Source organism: Peromyscus leucopus, chromosome 1, assembly GCF_004664715.2.
Source record: "Peromyscus leucopus breed LL Stock chromosome 1, UCI_PerLeu_2.1, whole genome shotgun sequence".
NCBI lineage: Eukaryota > Metazoa > Chordata > Mammalia > Rodentia > Cricetidae > Peromyscus > Peromyscus leucopus.
In genome coordinates, this window is record NC_051063.1 from 40,986,593 (window position 1) to 41,012,296 (window position 25,704).

Consider the following 25,704-nt stretch of genomic DNA (forward strand, 5'->3'; position numbering starts at 1 on the left):
AAAAAGGCAAAGGAATCTTTTGGGTAAATATAATAGTTATGAAAACAGGAAGACTTTAAAGACTGAAGAAAATTAAGAAATACCAAGTTTTCATTTTAGGACATAGTGGAAAGGATGTAAGTTCCAGGATCGTTTCAGGGGAAAAGGAATTTTTTTCCCCGTTTTTATTTATTTATTTATTTATTTATTTATTTATTTATTTATTTATTTATTTTTCTATTATCAGCTTGATACAGTACAAATTCTTATCCTAATAGTGAAGTGTTTCACTGAGGCTTGCCCAGTGATTAAGTAAAACCAAAACTTATTATAAGCCACAGTCATCCTAGGGTCCCCCCTGCTATATAGCCTCCATGGTTCTGTGGGTTGTAGTCTGATTGTTCTTTGCTTTATATCTAGTATCCACTTATGAGTGAGAACATACTATGTTTGTCCTTCTGGGTTTGGATTACCTCACTCAGGATGGTATTTTCTAGTTCCATCCATTTGCCTGCAAATTTCATGCCGTCATTGTTTTTCTCTGCTGAGTAGTACTCCATTGTGTATATGTACCACCGGGAAAAGGAAATTTTAACAAGAAATTAAAAGCTGAGCAGTTTCAGATGGACAGGAACATGAGCAGGTGTTAGCCAGATGCGTGGGTACTGACACCTATGTACCATATGGACATGGAGTAACTGCTCTGGCCAACAGATAAAGGCAGGGCTGGAGCCAGAGAGTGAGAAACTCTTCAAATTTCTCAGCAGCATCTAGATTCTACGCAGGAGATGACAGAAATGTTAGAAATATTTACTAATTTTCTTCCAAATAATCAAAGAAGTGCCTGATTAATTTAGGGAGTACAGACAAGCATACAGTGAACTTAATGACTGTCATAGTTAAGGTGTCTATTGCTGTAATAAAAGACCATGACCAAAAGCAGCTTGAGAGGAAAGGGATTGTTTCATTTTATAGTTTGTATTCCATCATTGAGAGAAATCAGGGCAGGAACTCAGGGCAGGAACCTGGAGGCAGGAGCTGAGGCAGAGGCCCTGGAGGGGTGCTGCTTACTGACTTGCTCCTCATGGCTTGCTCAGCCTGCTCTCTTACAGAGCCCAGGACTGCCAGCCCAGACAGAGCACCACCCACAGTTGGGCGGGGCCTTCCATCAATCACTAATTAAGGAAATTCCTTACAGCCTGATCTTATGAAGACATTTTCTCAACTAAGGTTCCCTCATCTCAGATAACTCTCGCTTGTGTCAAGATGACATAAAACCAGCCAGTACAACAATCACCTCATTTCTAACATTTCAGAATATTTTAGACTTTTTTTCCATTTAAAAATATATATTTATTCATTGAGGGAGTGCACGTGTGGAGGTCAAAAGACAAGTTACAGGAATCAATTCTCTGCTTCCACCATGTAAGTCCTGGGCTCGAACTCGGGCTTCAGACTTGACAGCAAGTGCTTTGACCCACTGAGCCTTCTCTCGGACTCCTCCTCCTCTTCTCTCCTCCTTCTTTTCTAATAAAACACAGGGTCTCTCTCGGTTGCCCAAAGTGGCTCAAGAAATCCTCATGCTTTGGCCTCCCGAGTAGCTGGGATCACAGATGCATGCCACCTTAGGGAACTTTAAAACAAGCTGAAACTATATTTTTCTTTTCACTCAAAGTAGTAATTCTTCCATACTATTAGAAGTCTTGTAAGTGTAACTAAAGTTGTTCTATCATATGTATATACTCAGAGGTGCTTAGCCAGTCCTCAATGCTGACTTTTAGACTAATGTTCTCAACTACGGAGCCATCTCTCCAGTTCCTACTTTACACACACACACACACACACACAACACACACACACACACACACACACACACGGTGATACGGCTCAGCCACTGAAAGTGCCTAATGCTTTTGCAGAGGACCCAGGTTCACAACCACATGTAACTCTAGTTCCTAGGGATCTACCCTCTTCTTCTGGCCTCCAAGGGCTCTTGCACACATGTGGTGCACATAAACTCACAAAGGTAAACACACTTACACATTAAATGAATGATGAATGGATGAATACATAAATAAATGGATAAATGAATAAATCTTTTTTAAAAAAAATCCAGGGCCAGCAAGATGGCTCATTGGGCAAAGGTGCTTGCTGCCAAACTTGGCATCCTACATTTGATGCCCAAGATCCTTGGGGTAGAGGAGATAATAGACTCCCTGAGTTGTCCACTGACCTTCACTTGTGCCTCACACAGTAAATAAATTAATTTAAAATATATATTTAAGCTAGTGGCGCACGCCTTTAATCCCAGCACTCAGAAGGCAGAGGCAGGGGGATCTCTGTGAGTTTGATTACAGGGATTGCCAGCCTGATCTATACAGCCAGTTCCAGGCCAGCCAGAGTTACATGGTGAGACCGTGTGTGTGTGTGTGTGTGTGTGTGTGTGTGTGTGTGTGTCTGGGTGTGTGTCTGTGTGTGTGTGTGTGTGTGTGTCTGGGTGTGTGTGTGTCTGGGTGTGTGTGTCTGGGTGTGTATCTTACAGAGCTGAAAGCAGAGGCTCAGATACTTGAACACCCATGTTCACGTACATAGCAGAGGTAACCAGTGTCCATCGAAAGACGAGCAGACACACCAAAGGTGTCATACACACGAAACAAAATACATTCAGTTAATTTTGACATATGCCAAAACATGGATGAGCTCCAAGGACATGAAGGAATAAGTCACATACAGAAGGACAAATACTATATAGTGCCACTTGTAAGATCCCTAGAACGGTTACAGTCAGAGACAGACGGCAGGACTGGGCGTAGTGGAACACTCATTTAATCCCAGACAGACACAGGTGGGTCTAGGCTAGCCTGGACTACACAGCAAGTTCCAGGCCAGCCAGATCTATATAGTAAGACTTTCTCTCAAAAAAAAAATCCAAAAACAAAGACACTGGAAGTAGAATAGAGGTTTTCAGAGGCTGTGGGGAGCGATCACCTAGAACAGCAACTCAGCGTTCAATGGATGTGCAGTTTGCACTTGGAAAGATTCAGAAAGTTTTACAAGGGTTGCAAAGCCTTGTAAAAAAAACCTTTAACATTCCTGACTTGCACATCTAAAATGGAAAACTTAATGTTATGGATATTTCACCATAATTTTTTGAATAATTAAAAGTTTTAGAAAATTTTTGGATGAGCACTCTGTGTTTTCCGTTGTAACTGGTTCCTGAGATCACAGATATCTGGAGTGGAGCCAATAGGGAAAGGCTAGAAAAGAAAGTTCTGGTTCCTAAACATAGGGCTATTACCTTCTGGGGCAATTATACCACTAGCCTTGGTATTACAAAGAGCTCTGGAATCACACCACATGTCAATAATACTCCCTCAACAGTTCCCTCCCTCTATGCCAGGTCCTCATGTGAAAAGAGACAAAATAAAAAGGACAGTGACAGATAAGTGTTTGGGGGAGGGACTGGAATTTTAGATGGGAATGTCACAGCCTTATTAAAGTGGCCTCCGAATAAAAACCTGACCTAGGAAAGGTGGACAGGCACAATGTTCTCGCAGGCAAGGCACTCCAGGGAAAGTGAGCAGTGGCCACAAGGCCACAGGAGCATGCTGGAGTATCTGCGGCGGTGGCCAAAATGCAGGAGGGCCAGGGTGCAGGAGCCGTGAGTCAGATGCAAAAGGAAGGACGGAGCCAGAGGGGTCTGCACCCCATGGGCCCCAACAGCTCTGCATTACTCTTCTCTATCTTGGTTATGTTGACATTAAAAGAAGGGCACCATCATATGACTGTAACGAGAGGAGGCTTTCCACCGTCTGTCTGGTCCAACACTACATTCAAGGATGTTCATCCTGGCTAAGGCATGCTTTGTGAATCAAAGTCAAGAAGACCATCTTAGAAGTTGTACAATAGTGAAGGGGGGAGGGAGAGAGGGAGGGAGGGAGGGAGGGACGGGAAGACAGAGAGAGAGAGAGAGAGAGAGAGAGAGAGAGAGAGAGAGAGAGAGAGAGAGAGAGAGACGCCTCACTGATTCATTTTAAACAGACTAATGAGCTGAGCATATAGACACATACCTACAATCCCAGCCTTTGTGAGACAGAAGCAAGGATATCACTAGTTCAAGGTCAGCCTAAGCTACACTGCAAGCCTTTGTGGCAAAATACAGAAGGAAAAAAAAGCCACACTAATTTAATTTGAAAATAAAATGCACTTGTGGAGCACACAGAACATCAGCAGGCACAAATCAAAGAATTCCAAGGGTCCAGGTGATAGCAGTAGGAGTTAAAACAAAACGGAACCCCTTAGGAAGCATTTCAAAAGCAAATCACTAACAAGATACAAAGAGAAAAACAGTATCAACTCATATGTATAACACATTACAGAACAGAAATGGGTCGAATTTAACTTTGTGTCACCCACAGCTGTTTATTAGAACACTAATAAAGCTTACTGATTAAAAATGAATCAAAGAAAGCTTTCTGAAGACGGAGAAAGCTGAAGACAAGGACAAAAGTCTCAGGAAAGGCTGACTAGGAATGAAGAGAAATTCGGGAGGAGAGGGAAAAAGAAAGCGAGGCTGGAGGGGAGCAGAGGCATGGTGAGAGCCAGGCTGGAGGGGAGAGTGGTCCATAGCCACTGCCAAGCTCAGCCAAGGAGCCCAACAGCCAGGAAGCCTGACAACCACCATGCCAGTGACGTCACTGGCTAAGACTCTGAAGTCAGGCTGTTGAGAACTCAAGCTGAAGATTCAACCAAAGGAAGTCACGATTTTTCTTCAGAAATCATGCAGTGAAAAAAGAACAGAAGAACAGGTAATGATTGCCCTATTATCCAAAACTCTGCCAGAAATACCTCCATTTACCTTTGAACAGGTGACGGGACCAAGTGACCCTTATGGAAATATTTATAACATTCAGTAAGGCTAGGGCCTCAAGCTACCAGGCTGGGTGAAGGAGTGCAGGAAAGGGACATTGCTGCCATCTGTGGAAAGGACAGCAAACCTTCACACCTTCTCTAACATCGAGCTTGGAGAGGGGCCTTCTGAGGTCACAGCGAAAGCATGACCCCGCTGACTTGTTGGATAGTTAGCTAATGGGAGCTAAGCCAGCTTAAACCAATTAAGGTTCTTCCGCCAGCACCGAGAGAAATCACAGCCCGTTCGTTCCTGCTCCAGAGGGAGGCACAAAGATGCTGCTGGCGGCCTGCACTAACTGGTGGGCTTCACCATCAGTAATCAGCTCAGACCTGGGAGATACTTTTAAATACCCAGGAACGGAGTAAATAATGTTTGTGCAACACACTTGGCACAATGCTGTCTGTCAGCAAAGCAAACATCAACTTACTTCTCTTCCAAAATGCTTGTTTTCCTGAAGTTAGCTAACAGAATAGACACAAAGTCTATTTGTCGTCATCTTGCGTTATTTTAACAGAGACACATCCTAAAAAAATCACATCCTCAGGTGATTTTGTCATTATGCAAACATCCTGAATAGCACACAACAGGGTATGTGTACACACACACACACACACACACACACACACAGAGAGAGAGACAGTATATCCTATTGCTTTTTTGGGTCATGAACAAGCAAAATGAAATCAAACCTTGCTAAACTATTGGCTACTGATGAGTCTGGGGAGGGACAACCATTGTGTCCAGTTGAGTGCCACTGATGAAGCCACTAGGCTCCAGTGAAAAGCTTCAGACCCATTGTCTGTCACACGGATGGCCCTGGCTAAACTCAGCGGGTCACAAAATAAAATAAAAAGACATAAATGAGCAAAAGGGACTTGAGAGAAGGGCGGGGAACAAGGAGGTGGGAGTGACCGTGACTACAACGATGATATCCATGTGTGAATCTGTCAGAGAACAAATGTAACCAAAGTTACGACGAAAGCATACCGCAATCTAGAAACAGGAAATGTGAGACGAGAGAGGCTGACGGCAGGATAGCAGAATGCTTTACGGTACATTGTTTCACCAGGAAGAATACACTACCGTAGCTGGGCGGTGCACACGCATTAATCCCAGCAGAGGCAGAAGCAGGCAGATTTCTGAGTTCAAGCCCAGCCCGGTCTACAAATTGAGTTCTGCAACAGCCAGGGATACACAAGAAACACTGCTCTGGGGGGGGGGGGCGGAGGATACACTCTAAACGAGTAGTATGTGTAATATATAATAAGAGAGTGAAGTATAATAAATGCATAGGCGATACCCTAGTCACTCTTTACCAGACAGCACTGTATGTTGCTGTGCCATGCTTTCCTATGACTGGCAGTGCAGTGGGCACATCTGTACCACCATCGCCACAAACACGACTAATGCACTCCACCCCAACATACAGCCTAAGCAGCAACAGTTTTTCTGCTCCACCATAGTCCGATGGGACCACCATCCTGTGTTCTTTCACACTCACCAAAATGTCTTACGTGGTATGACTGCAATTGTTAGAGTGTTTCTATGTGAGTCAGAAAAAAAATCACGTTGTTTATCTGAGGCCATTCAAAATTTTATAGAACTAAACTAATACCTGATCCTTACCAAAGTTAAAAAGTCCTATTATTTTAGTAATCAGCATAAGACAGTCTAGAAACTTCTAAGTACCCTTCAAGTCCAGGGTTCCAGCTTTTATTCTTCTGTCTCTTTTGGACCATCTTGATTGGGTTTGCAGTGGCCATTACCACAGACCCACGGAAGCCCCAGTTCCCAGAATCTCACCTGGCCCCTCAGGACTGCAGCTTTGTACTTAAAGTACACATCCAGCTAGAGCTGAACCCATCCACCCACCTTCCATTTCATCGGCGCTATCATCAAAAAACTGGATTCCCGCAGGCTACCAACAACTCCAATAAACTGGAACATGCTCATCTGAGAACATGTTTTGAAATCAAATGCAACCCAAGCCCCAAGTTCCTTTATTTCATACATACAAAGAGCAGGAGGCTTCACTGTACTTCTCTGGTTTCCCAGAACCCCAAGTCTTCAAGGCCATAACGATGGTGACGGTATACAACGCAGAGGCAATGGGAAGCTGGGGTCTCTGCTCAGGAATCAATTCTACAGAGATGTTATTCTTGACAAGATTTAAATCAAGGACACCCATGGGTGACAAAAGAAAGCACACCTTAGAAGAGATGGCGGGGCACATCGTGTTGTCTTGGTAATTTTCCGTCATAAAGGCCACACTAACAGTCCCGAGTCTTGCCTGAGTCTCAGGACTATCTAAACCCCAAATGCCACTCTACGGAGGGAGCTCAGAGTCCAGTCAGCACATTGCTTTTAGGATCAGACGGGCAAACGGAAAAACTGAGGCTTTGCAGACTCCAGTAAAGATCACAAGATGCCCTCAGCTGTCTTAGCTGCAAGGGGAAACAGTGATGCTCTCAGATTACCACTCTGCACACACAGGTACTTAAAAGGAAAGGAGGAAGGGAGGGAGGGAGGGAGGAAGAGGGGCTGGGATGTAGCTCCAAGAACACTGGCCTGGTGTACATGAGGCCAGGATTCCACTCAGTACTGCAGAGATCCACCACTGTCTTTTCTAGTGACCTGGAAACTGATGGTGGTACTCTGAAAGGTGCTAACTAAGAGCCAGGCCTCCTCTAGCCTCTGCAGAGAAAACCCTTGGGGAGTGATCTTCTGAAGAAGGCGGCACTGTCAAACAATTTCGATATTAGCTGGATTGTTTTCTGAACTCATCATAGATCCCTGCTCTGCTACAAAACCATAAAAACTGTCCAAATTCCAGCCAGTCCCATAGCCCAGGCTGGCCTCAAAGCTGCTATGAAGCTAAGGATGAGTTTGAACTCCTGATCCTCCACCTCTGAGAACAAGAATTACAGGAATGACCACCACACCTGTTTTACCCAGTGTTGGAGAGCTAAGCCAAGATTTCATGTATGTTAACTGCCCTATCACCTATGCCGCATTCCCAGCTCCCCCACGGCTCAAGTTTTACTGAAAAATACAAAACCTACTATAATCTAATGAAACAAGTCAATAAAATAATCCCAAGGAATACAGATGTTTTTCCAAAAAAAAAAAATTTTTTTTGGTTTTTTTTTTTTTTTTTTTTTTTTGGTTTTTCAAGACAAAGTCTCTCTGTATAACAGCGCTGGTTGTCCTGGAACTCCCTTTGTAGCCCAGGCTGGCCTCAAACTCAGAGAGATCTGCCTGCCTCTGCCTCCCAAGTGCTAGGATTAAAGGTGTGCACCACCACTGGCTTTCAAAAATACTTGAAAGGTTTTATTTTATGTGTATGAGTGTTTGCCTGCATCTACGTATATACATGCCTGGTGCCCAAGGAGGCCAGAAGACAACAATATCAGATGCCTTAGGACTAGAGTAGAGTAGCCTGTGAGCCTCCAAACAGGAGCTAGGAACCAAACCCAGATCCTCTGTGAGAACAGCAAATACTCTTAACCACTGAGCCATCGCTCTAGGCCAAGAAGTTCATATGTTTGTTTTTTGTTTTTTTCTTTGTTTTTCAAGACAGGGTTTCTCTGTGTAGCCCTGGTTATCCTAGAACTTTCTCTGTAGACCAGGCTGGCTTCAAAAGTTCATGTGTTTTTAAAAACATTTTTCTATTTTAAGAACCATTTGTTATCTAGTAAGTTCAACAGGTTGCAGAATATAAGATCAATGTACAAAAACCACTTGTATCTCTATACATTAGCTATGAACAACTGGAAAACAAAATTAATAAAGGAATTCCATTACTGTGGTATAAAAAACCAATTAAATACTTAGGAATAAACTCAACAAACAGAAACTACCAACAATGCACTGTAGGAGAAGAAAGACCTAACCGAGCAAGAGGACAGACATCCCTACTCCTGGATGAAGACTTGCTATTATCAATGTTACAACACTCTCCAAAGGGACCTAAAGATGTGCTGAGTCCCTACTGCTTATAGAAATGCACAAGTTGATCCATGAAAACTGAAAGGTGCATACTTCCCAATTTAAAAACTCATTACAAAGCTACATGAACCAAGAAAGTGTGGTATCAGCCTAAGAATATCAAGAAGGATGTAAGGCTCAGAAATAAGTCTTCATTTTTATGGCCCACTAACTTTTGACAAGATGTCAAGACAACACAATAGAGAAAGAAGAACTTCTTCAACAAATGTACTGTGACAACCGGGCAGTCCCACTCAAGAGAATGACACTGGACCCTACCTAATGCTGTGTACATTAGCTCCGAATGGATTAAAGACCTGAGTGTAAGAACTAAAACTGTAAAACTCAAAGACGAAGACATCGGCATAAATCTTCATGACTGTGGACCTGGCAATTGTGCTTTAGACATGACCAAAGAAAAATGACAAATTGGCTTTACTAACTTTAAAGACATTCCCTTTTCAAAGCCAAAAGACAACTCACAGAATGGGATTATATTTACACATCATATATCTGATAACTGACTAGCATTCCACATATAAAAAGAGCTCTTAAATTTCAAAAGGAGATGTTTCAGCAGTTAAGAGTACACACTGCTCTTGCAGAGGGCTGGAGCTCAGTTCCCAGCACCCATGTCAAACAGATCATAATACCAGTTATTGCAGCTCTAAGGGATCTGATACTGACCCCTGTGAGCACCTGCATTCACATATACACACCAACACACAGATGTACACATACATTATCATACAATTTAAATATATAAATAAAGAAATGGGCAAAGGAACTAAACAAACATCCCCCAAAGATATAGCAGTGGCCGTAAACACAAGAAGAGATGTTCAACATCTTTACAACTGCAAAAATGCAAATCAAAGTCACAGGAAATATCACTTCACATTGTCTAGCATGTCTATAAAGGGTGTGTGAGTGTGAGTGTGAGTGTGTGTGTGTGTGTATGAAGAGACTGGAACCTCATACACGGCTGGTAAGAATATAAAATGGGACAGTCACTTTGGAAAAGAACTTAGAAATTTCTCAGAAAGTTAACAACTGAGTAACCATGTGACTCCTACATAGTTACCTAAGAGAACTGAAAACCTATTTCCACATAAAAACCTGTGCACCAACATTCACAGCAACATTATTCAAAAGGCAAAAAATGCAAATAACACAGATGTCTATCCACAGGTAAATGCATGAACAAGATGTGTTAAAATCCTTGAGATGAACTGAGCCATGGTGACCCATGTCTTTAATCTCAACCCTCAGAAGGCAGAAGCAGGCGGATCTCTGTGAGTTCAAGGCCAGCCTGGTCTACAGAGTGGAGTTCCAGGACAGCCAAGACTGCACAGAGAAACCCTGTTTCAAAAAATAAAACAAAACAAAATCCTTGAGATGAGATATTTGGCCATCAAAAAGAGTGAGGTGCTGATTCACTCTGTATTGTGAATGAACCATAAATACAGTTCTGCTGAGAAAAGGAGCCGGCCCTGAGGCTGCATTTCATCCAGATGTAATGTCCAGAAGAGGATCACCCAGAGATAGGCAGAAAACAGATAGAGGGAGCAGAGACTGTGGGAGCAGGAAGTGGGGAGTGACTGCTTCCAGGTGGAGGGGCTCTTGGGGGGGGTATGAAAGCCATTACAGTAGTCATGGTTGTACAACCTTGAGAATACACTAAATTCCCAGCCCATGTGCTTTAAAGGGCTAAATTGCATCCCTATTTTTAAAATTTGTAAAAATTTGTAAAAAAAAAAAAACAAAAAAACAAACTATTTGTGTCAGCAATAAAATCCTCCCAGGGGAAATGAAGTAATATTGAGTTCCCTAGCATGAGCAAAGGTGAGTTTTTCCAAGATCAGGACACATAATGTTCTTAGCAGATCTGAATTTTTTCCAAGTGTATCATTGTACAAGTAGATTTCTGCAAAGGTCAGCTGTGGTCACCCCACCCATACCCACCAACTACTTGTACTTTTTTCACATTCCCGTCTAGTCTAGGCATGTGCGTATTTTTACAAGTCTATAATCCTTACAAATAATCACCCTACATTTCCCAAACAGCCTTCAAAATTATCATTAAATGATTGTAATTAACTGACATCTCTAACTCCCTTACCGTTCTCCTCCATGCCCTATCGTCATGTGTTATTTCACCATTCATAGGTAAGGTTACGACACACACAAATATGAAGGCCAACACGACGCTTTTCTTTCCTTGAATTGCTGAATAAAGATTTCAGGAAACTGCCAACCCAAAGGACAGTTTTAGGAGTCATGAATGCCTCTCAAAAGTGTCACAACTACACTGCTCCAAGTGACACAAAACTTGCTACATTAACATCACTGTTTTTACACTTCTGATATAATCAACACTGAAACCATTTTATCAGAGTAATCTGAGAATTTCCTTTTGTATTCAATCCTGGGACATTCAAGGGCTTTCAAAATCCATGGAAACTTGCTGTAGACGTTTTCATTCTTGTTGTCCCTTCCTGTCGCCTATAGTTACAAAGTGATCTTGTCATCCTCGGACTTGTACTTTAGAGAAATTAGAACATGTAATCAATTGTAATCAGGTTGTCAAGTCAGCAAAGAGCCGGCAAAGGGCGGGCCCAGAATTCAACCACACTGAAGAGGGCTGGTGAGACAGCCAGTGGATGGAGGGGCTTGCCACCAAGCGATCCCAGTTCAATTCCCAGTCCCCACGTGGTGGAAGAAGACCAGCTTTTCTGACTGCCACATCTGCACCAGGGCACACATATACACATACCAATAATGATAACAAATAAAGAAAAGCTGTTCCATAGAAGAGAATGGGGGGGGGGGTGCTACACCAGTCAGTCTCTTATAAGATTCTAACATTTACAACCATGATAGGCCCCTGACTGTCAATCTCCAGTCCGGACTGAGAACTGCTACTGTGAACTGGTCCATGAAAAATTCATGTTGAAACTTAATCCCCACCATGGGGGTACTAAGAGCTGGGGCCCTCAGGGCAGGCCAGGTCATGAGGGTGGCCTCAAAAATGACTCAGGCCCTTATCGCCAGGCTGGAGGGAACCGGCCTAAGGCTCTTTTTGATCTGTCCCTTTCTGTCATACGAGGACAAGGTAAGAAAGCCTTTACTAGACACCAAATCCCCGATCTTGAACTTCCCAGCCTCTAGACTGGGGAAAACATGTTCCTCTTATGTACAAAGTACCCAGTATCTAGAATTTTGTTACAGTAGTATGGCCTTAATCTGTTCTTGCCACTATATGCAATTATCAATAAAGTACTGTTAGAATATAAAAATAACTAACTAGGCATTAACTTCCAAGTTCTGTTAGGAACATGTTTGTATTTATTTTCACTTTTTTTTTTTCTTTTTCTGAGACAAGGTCTTGCTGTGTTTCCCAAGTTGGCTTTAAAAATCACCATCCTCCTGCCTCAGCCTCCCAAGCACTAGGGTTACAGGTGTGCACCACCCTGCCTGGCTCACATTAGTTCTTACTGTATGTTATATGAGTTAGAGACCATCTCCATTTTCTACTAGGATCAAAGAGGTAAGTTACTATCCAAAGCAGATCCAAGGAAGCCTACTTTTCTTAACTATGTTAACCAGCCACATCCTTCCTGCAGCATGTGAAGTCAAAAAGAATCACCCTGGCCAGGTCTGACAGCCAGCCCATCAGTATGAAGACACCAAGTGTGAGAGATGAAGAGCCCAGTCGGTACAGTATTTGTGCTCAGTGGAAGCACTGATGCGAAGCAGGGGAAGGCTACAGGCAGTTAAGCCAACAACGGGGTTTCTTTCCTCACATGGGGGGCATGGGACGGTGTGCAACAGCTACAGACTGCAGCCTCCTTGGTGGAACACGCATCCTGTTGCTTGCACAGGTGCCCCAAGGAGCCCTGGAGCGTTTTCTGCTGGATGTGCATGTATCTGACCTCAATGCTCTGCCCAACCTAGACTCCAGACAGGTATGTGGGTGCCACTGGAAAGCCCCAGGGCATGTGACTTGACCAGGTCATCAGGTCCATCTGCGCCAAGCTGTAGAGTGAGGGACATGTGATTGAGGTTCTGTGTAAAGTCAAGTGCAAGGTCCCTGGCCACCAGAAGATCCACATCTCAGAGAAGTAGGGCCTCACCACTGAATACAGATGAATTTGAAGACAAGGGAGCTGAGAGGCAGCTCCCACAGGGCCAAGTACAGCCCCAGCTGTGGCCCTGGACAAGGGGCAGACTCTGTACCCCTGACGGCTTGCACTGTGGAGTCCCACACCCCATCAGTCATGTTTACTAAGAAATCTCACATCAAGTCTGAAAACAGATAAGTAAATAAAATCAAAACAGGAGAAGTGGTTGACCCCACCATTGCCATTTCCACCTGATCTGGCCTAACAGCATATATTCCACAAAGGTCACTTGCTGTTAGCCTCCCACCTCCCTGTTCCCAAGCCAGCCACCCCAAATTTCCTTCAGTGTAGATGTTCTAGAATTGTCAATCCACGTGATGTCAAACCAAAGAACTTCTTGCTGGCTCTCCTTCAAAGCTCACAGCATTTGGGGGTTCCTGTTTGAGTGTTCTGAGCAAAGGGGACTGAAAACAAATACTACACTAAATTGTGTGCAGCTGGACATGGTGGTGCACATCTATAATCCCAGAACTTAGGCAGCTAGGGCAGTGGAATTTCAAGTTCAAGGTCAGCCTGGGTTGCATAGTCAGACACCATCTCAAGAAGAGCAAAAATAAGTAACTGGCAGTATTCCATCTATTTAATTCAATGGTAGACAATCTCAATTTCTATGTATTTAAGTTTGATAAATATTCTTTCTATGCCAAACAAGTCTTAATAGAATTAAAGTTCACTACCAATAATATAACAATATAAAAATCATATTTTACATTGTTTTATTACATATTTACTTTTTTTTAATATTGATGCTACTTTATTCAAAACCATAGTAAACATCTAATTGTTCTTAAAAATTTTAAATAATTCAGGGATGAAGCGATAGCTCAGCAGTTAAGAGTACTCACTGGCTGCCCTTCCAGAGGACCCAGTTTCAATTCCCAGGACCAACATGGCAGCTCACGCTTGTCTGTAATTCCAGTTCCAGGGGATCTGACACCCTCATACAGACATATATGCAGGCAAAACACTAATGAACATAAAAATAAATTTAAAAAATTTTTAAAACAATTCAACAGCAAATAAAAACATAAAATACAGTGTTACCTCAGAGTGTTCTGTGGGGTTTCTTGGTTAATGCTATTTTAATTGTACCTAAATTTCCTAACCATTAAAATTAACTGGCCCTCACAAGAGTATGGAATGTTTCAGGACCTGAATGACTCTGAGACCCTTTGCGGGGAGGGGCCAGCACTATATGGAAACCCCACAAAACCCAAGAAAAAAGGCCTGACAAGGTCCTTGCCTGATTTACCCAGGCTGTACCCAGTCGAACTCTAGGCACTATTTACACAAAAAGCTTCCAAAATCAAGGATGATTTCTATCAGAATTTGGCTTATATTGTGCATTTCAAAAATTCAAAGGAAGTCAGCAGCGGTGGCTCACACCTTTAATCCCAGTACTCAGGAGGCAGAGGCAGGCGGATCTCTGTGAGTTCGAGGCCACCCCGGTCTGTGGAAAGAGTTCCAGGAAAGCCAGCTCTACACAGAGAAATCCTGTCTCAAAAAAAGGAGGCAGGGGGTGAAGTAAAGTGCATACAATAATCACAAAGAGGAGCAAGCTTCAGTGCACTCAGGAACATGCTCTGCCACTGTGGGACACCTCAACAGAAATGTCAGTGGGTAGAAATGAAAAGAGTCAAGGAACCGCTACCCCGCAGACCCAAACCAACCTACACCACTCTAAAAAGAAAACCAGCTCATGAGAAATGAGAAAATACGTCACTAAATCAAAAGGTGTACTTGTGTTTAACAACCAAAGGCTTTGAGCAATCTACAAAGCAATACCCACGTCCCCAAATACACTCCCACTCTGATCATAATAAAATCTCAATTATCAACTAAGCTAAAGTAAAACACAACATAAAATCCGATTATACAATCAGACCTATTATCTACGTAACAAAATGCCAGGTGACGATTGTTTGAGGGCGAGAGATCTAAAATACTGACATCAAAGTCGCAAGATAAAAACCAAGGCAAACCTGAAAACTCCATTTCTCAGTGATGTGGCTAACCTTTAACTCTAAATTGGGGAAGGGAGGGTTGGTCCCTTAGTATGGAAAGAATGCCAGTCTAGAAGTCAGAGGCATGAGTTCTGGTCCAGTGGATGTGCCAAGGTAGTAGGGCGTGGCCCCAAACACATCCCTCCTTTCCAGGGGTTACAGAGGCCTTGCCCTATGAACATCCTCAGGGTATCTTAACAATAGTGGATTCCACAGCCCATTCACCAGAGCCTATAGTCATGAAGTCTCTGAGTGACACCTAGGGTCTTATCAGTGACCCAAATGAGTCTTGTCACCTGGTGAAAATCTTCAGGCTGCACATCTTCTCACTCCGATTCTAAACTCTTTGACTTCTCAATGACATTAGAAAAGCATGCAAAATTACAACAGCTTAATGTATGGTACTGCACACAAAAAAATTAGATGGTAGAAATATACAGATCCACTCCCTTTGATGCCATCCACACCTTTTTAAAAACAATCTCCGACATTCTAGACAAGTAGAACATCAAATTTGGTGAGGGGAAAAAATATTTCCATATTAAGCCCTTGACAAGTCATAGGGAAAGACTTACTGAGTTACAGAAACAGAGAATTATGTACCTAATGGGTTTTCTTTGTTTTTTGTTTTGAGATAGAGTCCCACATACCCCAGACTGGGCTCAAACTTACTACTTAACTAAGGATGACCTTGAACTCCCGACCCTTCTGCCTCCACCTCCCAAGTGCTAAGATGACAAATACATGCCACCATGCCCAATTGATGTGGTGCTGGGATTGAAACCAGGGTTGTGGACGTGCCAGATGAGCACTGTATCAACTGAGCTACCTCCACAGTCCATACCAGTGTTTTAAATGGAGATTACACATGCATCCTTGCTCTGAAGAACACTGGATGTTTACCTGTTTCTAACTAAGTCACAGGCAGATGAGAACCCCACCAAGTCAGTCCTAAGCAGCTATAAACCATAAGTCCTGCAATACTGGAATGTAACTGTTACAAAAGAGGGGGAAAGAAAGGAAAAAAAAAACAATAACTGGTTACTAATTCTTCAGATCACCTCGGTATAGACAACTGGGTGGCTAGAGTCCACAATCTTTTGATAAGAAGGTGATAACAGGAAAAGGAGGGGCCTGACATGCTTTCTGTACACAAACAAGAGCTTTTTGTTGAGTCTTTCTTCCCACTACATTGTTTTGCTTTAGACAGTTTCCTTGAGTTCTCATCATCTTCTGTTGTGACTTTCTGAGCTTCTTTTTTTATTTGGATTTATCAGCACCTACAAAACTAATGACCTGTGGAGCTGTGAGGAGCGGGCTTGAAAAGGATGGCCATTAGCAAACAAGTATTAATATGGCAGCTACAAAAAAATGAAGAGAAAATCAAGGCCGAAACAGAAAACTGGGGTTGAAAAATTATTACGTGACTCAAAGGGAAGGAAGCAGGTGAAACGCTGTTATAGAACTTAACCATTAGAAAACAGTTGTAGGGGTGGAGGGTTGGCTCCATGGTTAAGAGCACTTGTTGTTTTGAAGGACCCAGGTTAGATCCCAGCACCCACCTGGTGGCTCATGAGACATGCATGTGGTGCACAGACCTACATGCAGACAAAACACTCATATACAGGAAAGGCGCCAAAACTACACAGAGAAACCCTGTCTCAGGGGGAAAAAAAAAACACTCATATACACAAAACAATAAAAAGAAAGCAGTTGTAAAACAGCACACTAGAGCAGTACAATGTTACTGCAAAACAGCCACAAAGCAATCTCGGTGCTGGGTGTGTAACTCTCTCAAAAAACAATTTCTTGGTATTAGGGTCATACAAGCAAAAGCTTGGGCATGTTACAATATTTAAAAAGAGGGCACCAACCTCTCTCTACCCACTATCACCAAAGCATTGGCTCTAAAAGCAACAAAAACACATTTCATATAAACATATGTAGAAGTCTATTGCCCAAAAAGCTCTGAGGCAATGTTTTGATAAAAGCCCAAATCAATCTCACACTCATGGAAACAGAAATACTGGAGCTGAAGAGATAGTTCAGTGCTTAGGGGCACTTGCTGCTCTTGTAGACGATCCAGGTTCAGTTCCCAGCACCCACTCGGTGGTTCACAACCATCCTTAACTCCATTTCCAGGGTATCTGATGCCCTCTTCTGACTTCCACAGGCACCAGGTATAAGCATAGTGCCCATACATACTCATACATAAAATAAAAATAAATTTAAAATAATGGAAACATCAGTATTTGGAACTAGTATAAGAGCATGATTAAGAGAATGAGTTCTGGAGCTAGAGGTGTAGCTCAGCACATGGAATAAACAAGCAAACAAAAAACAAAAACAGCTAATTCTGATGTCACACAGACATAAGTTAAAGCCCCAAATCAGTGAATTACTATGTGACCTCGAACAAATCATTCAATCCAAGCCTCAATTGTGGTCATTGGTAACAGAGCAATAACACTGCATTCAGACATGAGATTTCAACAGGGTTCTCCACAGAAGCCTTCGGCCCTGTGCCTGGCAGACAGTAATGGCACAAAACCATCTTTATCACCACCACGATGATCAAATTATAACATTAGTACCATTACTACCTTCCACTCTCAAGCAAAACTACATGTTACCTACAGAGTTTAAAAGTCCTGGCCACAGCAGGGGCGGTGGTGGTGGCACACGCCTTTAACCCCAGCACTAGGGAGGCAGAGGCAGGCAGATCTTTGTGAGTTCGAGGCCAGCCTAAGCTACAGAGCGAGATCCAGGAAAGGTGCAAAATTACAGAGAAACCCTGTCTCGAGGAAAAAAAAAAAAAAGAAAGAAAGAAAAAGAAAGTCCTGGCCACTAGAAAGGAGACACTCAAGATGGTTACATAAAGGAAGCATCTCTTTCCAATTCCCAAACCTTTTATTCCCACCACCTTGGTGAGGACTAAACCAGACTGATTATCAACATCGACAAGAAAAGCTTCAACAGAGACCAGCTCAATTATGCAGGGAATTTCCAATGAGATTTGGGTGAATGATCTAACCAGTTTGGGTTTACAGGGAGATTGTGGAGTGTTTTGTTTTGTGCTCTTTCTGTTTTTTAGAAATGGAGATAAAAAGGGAGAGGAAGAGGAAGGAAGTTTTCAAAGCGTCCCATACACCATGCGTTATTCATCACAAATGATAGCAGGAGCTGGTGAGGTGCTTGCTGCCAAGCCTGACCCCTGGGTTTGATCTCTGGGATGAAAGGAGAGAACCTGTTGTAGAATATTATTTTAAGGTGTGTTACTTTTGTTTATGCTCTGGAACATTAGTTTAATGATGTGAGATGTGTTACCTTTGTTTGATTAATAAAATTCACCTGCAGTCAGGAGCCTGAGTCAGCAACTAGCTGACAGGAAGTGGTAGGGAGGAACCGGGGGAGAAGGGCTTTTAAGTGGGAGTGAGAAGGACCAGGGCTTTTTGAGACTCGAGCAAAGAGAGGAGGTGAGCAACTTGCTGTTCTGCCTCTCTGGGTTGAATTCTACAGCAACCTTTGAATCTTGAGTTCTTTAGAGGGACAGAGATTTAGATAAATTCCCTTGGTAGCTTTGAAAGAGTCGGTGCCTGAGGGGACAGACTCCCCTCAGACTGTGGCCTTTGCGGCCTAACTGCTGCTGGTAGTGGCGGAGCTGCAGCTGCTGATTAGGACAGCCATGGCTTACAAGGCAGCAACAGTTTTTAAAAAGGACAACAATTGGCACCCCAGGTGGGGCGCCAAAATGTTATTGGCAGTTTTTGTTCTTTTGGAGACCCACCACCCAGCTTCCAAATAAATCACACATGGAGGCTTATTCTTAATATAAATGCCTGGCCTTAGCTTGGTTTGTTTCTTGGCAACTTTTCTTAACTTTAAATTATTCCTCTACCTTTTACCTCTAGGCTTTACCTTTTTCTATTTCTGTATATCTATCTTTCTTACTCTGTTGCTGGCTGCGTAGCTGGGTGGCTGGCCTCTTACATCCTCCTCCTTTTGCTCCTTCTTTCCTTCTCCTTCTATTTCTTCTCTCTGCCTGCCAGCCCTGCCTATCCTTTCTCCTGACTTGCTATTGGCTGTTCAGATCTTTATTAGATCACCAGGTGTTTTAAACAGGCAAAGTAACACAGCTTCACAGAGTTAAACAAATGCAACAAAAGCAACACATCTTAAAATAATATTCCCCAACAAGAACCAACTCCCACAAGTTGTCCTCTGATCTACCACACACACACACACACACACACACACACACACACACACACACACAAATAAATAAACTTTAAAAATTTTTAAATTATTTCTCAGAGATGAGGCAAGCCCACTGGTAAAGGCTTGCCTACCACGGAGGCCATGAGTTCAATCCCCAATACATTAGAAAAACAGTTACATGTGAATTAGAAAATCAGGTGAACTACTTCTCATACATTAAAAAGAACTAATACCTGAGCAATATATTAATACCTGCTTTTAAAAGTACCTGTAAATTTAATTACAACTTTCTGTTAGTATGCCAAATATAGCATCATTTATAGTATGTAAATGTTTATATTATTCCAGTATAAAGAGTGTTATGAATTGGTAAAACCAATACAAAATATTTTTTAATTTGTCAAAATATATTGCTATCAAAATATAAATGTCCTTGTTTCAATTTCTGTGGGGTTTTTTTTCTTTTTCTTTCTTTCTTTCTTCCTTTCTTTCTTTCTTTCTTTCTTTCTTTTTTTTTTTGAGAGCTTGAGAGTTGAATGTGGTTTCATAACTTTTTTCTAAAAGAAAAAAACAGGGGCTGAAGAGTGGCTCAGTTGCCCAGCAACTGCAGCAAGACTTGCATCTGATTGACATGCAGCAGAGGACCTGCATCTGATGCCCAGCACCCACATGGCAGCAGAGGACCTGCATCTGGTGCCCAGCACCCACATGGCAGCAGAGGACCTGCATCTGGTGCCCAGCACCCACATGGCAGCAGAGGACCTGCATCTGGTGCCCAGCACCCACATGGCAGCAGAGGACCTGCATCTGTGCCCAGCACCCACATGGCAGCAGAGGACCTGCATCTGATGCCCAGCACCCACATGGCAGCAGAGGACCTGCATCTGGTGCCCAGCACCCACATGGCAGCAGAGGACCTGCATCTGATGCCCAGCACCCACATGGCAGCAGAGGACCTGCATCTGATGCCCAGCACCCACATGGCAGCAGAGGACCTGCATCTGATGCCCAGCACCCACATGGCAGCAGAGGACCTGCATCTGGTGCCCAGCACCCACATGGCAGCTGGTTCACAGCCTGACAGCTCCAGTTCTAGGGCGTCTGACAGCTCTGACCTCTGCAAGCATTTGGTGCATGTACACACATGCGCACACGCAGGCACATACACAAGCACATAAAATTAAATAAATAATTTTAATTAAAAAAAAAACAGAACTAATGTAAGTGATTGTAAAGTTATTGACCAAATTCATTTTTTAAAAATCAAAGGGAATTGCCGGGCAGTGGTGGCGCACGCCTTTAATCCCAGCACTCGGGAGGCAGAGGCAGGCGGATCTCTGTGAGTTCGAGGCCAGCCTGGACTACCAAGTGAGTTCCAGAAAAGGCGCAAAGCTACACAGAGAAACCCTGTCTTGAAAAACCAAAAAAAAAAAAAAAATCAAAGGGAATTGTTTAAGTAGCAAACAGCCATTCTGTCCTTTTAAAAATATGGCTTAAATCTCCAATTTGCCACCAACTGTCTTTGCTTTTCAGAATCAGTTACTAGACTGAACGTCTCTTCCTTTTGCTCTCCCTTTTTTTTTTTTTTTTTTTTTTTTTGGTTTTTCGAGACAGGGTTTCTCTGTGTAGCTTTGCGCCTTTCCTGGAACTCACTCTGTAGACCAGGCTGGCCTCAAACTCACAGATATCTGCCTGCCTCTGCCTCCCGAGTGCTGGGATTACAGGTGTGCGCCACCACCTCCCAGCATTTGCTCTACTTCTTAACCAAACACTGCACATCTCCTTGGATAAGAACTAAAGTGAAGTCATAGGTGTTAATATTCTAGAACATTTTGTCATTTGAAGAACACATTTCAAAAGGAACTGAGAGCCAGGCTGTGTGGTGAGCACCTGGGACCCCAACAGTTGGGGACTGACTCAGGAGGGTCATGAGTTCCAAAAGGTCAGTTACATAGGAAGGTCTCGGCCAGACCCTGAAGAGAGGGGTACCAATAAGAGGTGATTCTGAGGGAAAACAACTCCTCCTAAAATTAAAATTAAAAAATTAAATCAGCCACAGAAAAGTGGTTCAAGCACAACCAACCAATAACAAACTTCAAAATAATATAATTTTTTTTAAACTCTGAGTAGGAGTAGGAAGTAAACAACCCGTTCTAAAAGAAAAAAGATACAGAAGTGAAGAAAGCCCCTAGCAGGGTGTACAACCCAGAGGTTGTCGGGTTGGGGTTTGGCTCTGTTCTAAAGAACTAGGCCTATGTGGAACTCTAGTCTCAAGCAATCCTCCTGCCTCAGCCTCAGCCTCAACCTCCCATGTAGCTGGAACCACAGGTACACAACATCATCACGCCCGACTCAGTCTGGTATTACAAATCTATAAGGTAATTTGTAAAAACTTTAAACAACAACAACAAAAGGACAGAAATTGTACCAGCACTGGGAATTCAGGGGCATCCTAAAGCATTTAAGACATCTTCCTGTGCTGCCGAGTGGAGGAAGACACTAGCTCAGGGCTCTAACAAACAGCTTGGCAGTGAATGGATACCCAAAAGCTCTGTAGCTAGAGATACTGGACATTTTCTTTTTCTCCTCCTGCTTTTAAATGCAAATTACTAAGCCCCGAAGCACATTCTGCTCTATTTTTTTTATATGAAAATTACTGCATTGTGGTCTTGTTCCAGAGAGGACACCATTCATCCAAGAAAAGGGAGTGAGGACAAGCACACACACTGTATGTGCAAATGACCTCACCCAGTGAGCTGTCACCAGGTACACATGGCTTTTGTCAGGGGAGCGACCCCATTAGTGATTGAAATTCCATGTGAAGAATGAGAATTTAGTTTTCGGGTCATGCAAGGTTGCACACACATTGCAATGCCGGTGCATGCCAAGCACCAATGAGGAAACTCAGCATCCCTTGGTTTTAACAACACTAGCTTCTTACTGGAAACTTTCAAAGTCTCAGTAATAACAGTACCAGCTGCTATTCACCTATTTAGGACAAAACAAGACAAACAATACTACAAGACAAGAAATGATGTGCTATGAGCGCTCAAACACCAGACCCTGGGCCTCTTCCCCGTTAATACCCTAGAACCCGGAGAGTTGACTTGGAAATGTACTTCACGTTAATGTATCCAGGGATTGAGATTAAAAGAACATTTTTTAAACTGAAGAAAAATCAAATCATCATTGACAACAGTATTCACATCACTGTGCCAGGTTCAAGCTTTCTACAAAACCACACTTGCTTTAGGAAGTGAAAAAAGTAGGACAGGTACAGGCGCATTAAAAGTTAACTTACGGCTAGTCTTTCCAAGTTACATGTTAATAACTAAGTTTGCTTTAAACAAAACAACCCCCTCCCCTTTTCCAGCTAGAGAAGTCACACCCAAATAAAGTGGGTTTAAAAAAAAAAAAAAAAAAAAAAAACACGGTACTTTCTTTACCCTTGCTCCACCCTCAAAGACCCCAGTCTCCCCTGCAGGATGCCAGATAGCCAAGAACAAAATCCACCGAAGATACACTTGCAATCTTTGAGATGTCAGCGTGGACGTCTAAGGAAGAGGAAAAGGATTACACTCGGGCTTTTAAGGCTGCTTAAGTGTCTTCCCTATGTCTGTATCAGATGTAGCCATCTCGGGAGCCGGCCTGTACTTTCACCTACCCATTCGGAACCCAGACAATGAATGAAGCAGATCCCTCAAGAGAGGCCCTAAGGGGTCAAGTTTCATGCACTGAAATTACAAAGCCTATTTTTTGACGCTGTGGGAAAAGTAACGACAGTCTGGGGCTTTTAAACCTGGACGCGCTTACTAGTTCAATCCGTCCCCAAGTCCATGCCGCCCTTTCAACTCTGCAATTAAGAGAGGGAGAAATTCCGGTCAACTCTCCTTGGGGGGTTGGTCTGGAGGTAGAGAACTCAAGGAGGGAGGAGGATGGAGACAGAAAGAGAAAAGCCAATTAAAAAAAGAGCAAAAATTCCCACCTTTCTTAAATTCTTCCAGCATAGCGTCCAACTTGGTGTCATTGAAAACAAAGTGCAAGGGGTGGTTGTAAAATTTGGTGATGGTTTTCAAGGGAGTACAGTCATCTGGATCCACGAAGGCCAAGTCTTTGACAAAGAGCAGGTCCACGATGTTGGAACGCTCTCCTTCGAACACTGGGATTCGAGTGTAGCCACTCTCCATGATTTCGGACATGGTGTTGAAGTCCAAGATAGCCTCGCCGGTGATCATGAAGCAGTCCCGGAGGGGAGTCATCACGTCCTCTACAGTCTTGGTGCGGAGCTCCAGCGCCCCTTGGATGATGTTCAGCTCCTCCTTAACGAGGTCGTTATAGGGGTCAGTGACCCGGAGCATCTCCAGCAGTTTTTCCCGGTTATAGACAGTGCCTATCTCCTGGCCCAGGACGCAGTCCAGCAGTTTGCTAACCGGGTAAGAAGCAGGGAAGGTCATCATCATGAAAAACTTGGTGAGGAAGATGGTGTTGGCCCCTACTGCCAGGCCGTGCCGGGAGCAGATGGCTTGGGGCACTATTTCCCCGAAGATGACGATGCCAATGGTGGAGACCACCACCGCCACAAGGCCTGAGCCCGCAATGTCGTCGAGCAGGATGGTGAGCGTGGTGTTGACCAGCACGTTGCCCAGCAGCAGCGAGCACAGCAGGTAGTTGCCCTGCCTGCGCACCGGCTCGATGCGCTTGGCGTAATTCTTCTCTTTCTCGGTGCCGCAGTTTTGCACGATGCGCAGCTCCATCGGGTCCAGAGCCATGAGCCCCAGGTTGAGGCCGCTGAACATGCCTGACAGGCACAGAAGCAGCGAGATGAAGATCACTTGCAGCCAGAAGGGCAGCAGGAACTTCTTCTCCTCGCCCACGATCATCTTGGTGTCCTCACCGTCGTGGTAGATCCAGGTGGTCTCGGCCCAAGGAGGAGGCGGGAGTCCCGCCACCCCCGCGCCACCCTTGCCCCCGACGGCGCCACTCGGGGACCCGGAGCCGCCGGCGCCCAGTGCGGGCGTGGAGAGAGACGTGCACAGGTAATAAGACTTGCTCTTCTCCATCTTGCGCAGCGGTTTGATCTCGATCTCGATGATGCCCGATGTGCGGCGATTGAGAATGATGTGGGGCAAGATGATGATGTCTGAGGTGCGGATGCCGCAGCGCTGGGGGCCGCTGTCCGGCTCCGGAGGCGCGGGGCCCCCCAGCCCGCGCTCGCCGGGTGTGTGCCGGCGCCGCTCGTGCTCAGTGAAGGCGATGCGGGACCATGTCTCGTTGTTGATGTTCTGCCCGTACACCCGCAGCTTGACCCGGGTCCGCTCGCTCACCCGCAGCGCACCCCCTTCCATGAACGACACGTCGTTCGTGTCCTCCAGCCGCAGCCCGATGATCACGGTCTCCTCGTTCTCGCCGGCCGCTGTGCAGCCGCCCGCGCCGCAGCAGCAGCTCAGCAGTAGCAGCGGCAGCAGCCGGCCCGCAGCTGCCTGCAGGACCCCCCGACCGCGGGCACTGAGACTGCGGCGAGCCGCCATCTTCCAAGTGGGCAGTGCGGCGGCTGCCTGCCCGCCCGCCATCTTTACTTCGGGTTCACAAGCGCCACAGCCAATCATAGGGTGGCTGCTCCAGCTGAGGCTTCATCCTTCCCACCCGGCGGCGCGAGCGCAGGCACCGGCGCCCGAGCAGGACTGCAACCGCGCGCCCGCGCCCAGCACTCGGCAGTCCGCCTCTTTGAATGACACTGACTCGGACTGAGCCAGCTGAGGAACCCCTAGCTCGCGGGAGGAGGGAGGGGAGGGAGGGGAGCGCTAGCCGCTCCCGCGAGAGGCAGGTCGGCCGGCCAATCAAGAGCGGGTGCCCGCCTTCCCAGCCAGGGGGCTGGAATGGGGGCGTGGCCGCAGTCGGCGTGCCGCACCAATGGCACGGGAGGTGGGCGGAGACACGAGGGCCACTGTCCTCCTCAGCATGCCAAGTTTCCAACTGAAAGGCGCGTGACTCTTGTGTATGCGAGGGGAGGAGGCGTGGCCATCCCGGACCCAAGAGCCAGTCAGAGGTGAGCGCTGTAGGGAAAGGGGCGTGGTCTTCCTCCAGGCGGCCAATGAAAAGGAGCGGTCCGCGGGTGCGGCGCTCCCTGTGGGGTCTCTGTAGTAGATCTCCGCGCGTGGCTTGGCAGCCCTGCAGTACTGCCCTGAGGCGCGAGGCGGCGGGTCCTCGCTGCGGGGCCTTGCGGGCTGCACAGGGCTCCGTGTCGGTGCAGAGAGGGCCGGGCCCTCCTGCCCTGGGAGCATCAGAGCCCACTGGAGACGGCTTAGGGTGCGTGTAACCTCCAATCAAATCGGGATACTACTGGTCAAGCCCCCAGCCCACTACTCCTGCACAGCGCTCCTTGGGAGATTCGAGGTGACAGGGTGGCCCTAGCAACGCGGTG

At 44.9% G+C, this 25,704-nt stretch overlaps 1 protein-coding gene and 1 pseudogene across 2 annotated transcripts in view; one reads left to right on the plus strand and one right to left on the minus strand.

Moving 5' to 3' along the window:
* The window catches only part of Cnnm2 (cyclin and CBS domain divalent metal cation transport mediator 2), a 141,526-nt gene extending 116,431 nt beyond the window's left edge, over positions 1-25,095 (minus strand). The window contains exon 1 of one of the 2 annotated variants that reach the window (XM_028874674.2): positions 23,269-25,095. In XM_028874674.2, coding sequence (XP_028730507.1) covers positions 23,269-24,889 — 1,621 coding nt within the window. In that variant the 5' untranslated portion in view covers positions 24,890-25,095. The remainder of the gene's footprint in view (positions 1-23,268) is intronic. The other variant, XM_028874673.2, reaches the window with a different exon arrangement.
* LOC114696761 lies at positions 12,645-12,789 on the plus strand (annotated as a pseudogene).
* Positions 25,096-25,704: the final 609 nt, after the last annotated feature.